General features: G+C 31.8%; 1 protein-coding gene across 1 annotated transcript in view; it reads left to right on the top strand.

Annotated features, from left to right (window-relative positions):
• The window catches only part of LOC105826978 (putative ankyrin repeat domain-containing protein 20A5), a gene marked incomplete at its 3' end in the record, with an annotated part of 14,768 nt that overhangs the window by 13,452 nt on the left and 970 nt on the right, over window positions 1-346 (top strand). The window contains exon 4 of the mRNA XM_012665002.1: window positions 22-35. Within this exon, the coding sequence (XP_012520456.1) occupies window positions 22-35 (14 nt within the window). The remainder of the gene's footprint in view (window positions 1-21; window positions 36-346) is intronic.

Consider the following 346-nt stretch of genomic DNA (forward strand, 5'->3'; position numbering starts at 1 on the left):
TTTAAGTTGCTTTCTTTGAAGAATATTGATGTTAGGTGATTGCTAAAGGATTATTGATTGCTGTAACTAGATACTGTGGGTTCATCAGTTTTTTACCATTTTTATTTCTAACGTATTTTGATCTTTTTCTTCTTAATTGTTATGAGAAAAGGGAGAAAGACAACTTTATTTGGATAACATTTTTCTTTAATGAAGAAGATAAGCCATAAGTGGATGATAAAGGGAAAAGAGGCTTTCCATTCACATAAGACTGGGTTTGAATTGTAGCTTTCCCACTTGCTAGGTGTATGACCTTGGGAACACTACTTATCACCAAATGTGTATTCTAATATGAAAAGGAGAATAA

The sequence above is a fragment of the Propithecus coquereli genome, unplaced genomic scaffold (assembly GCF_000956105.1).
Source record: "Propithecus coquereli isolate 6110/MARCELLA unplaced genomic scaffold, Pcoq_1.0 Scaffold948, whole genome shotgun sequence".
Lineage (NCBI taxonomy): Eukaryota > Metazoa > Chordata > Mammalia > Primates > Indriidae > Propithecus > Propithecus coquereli.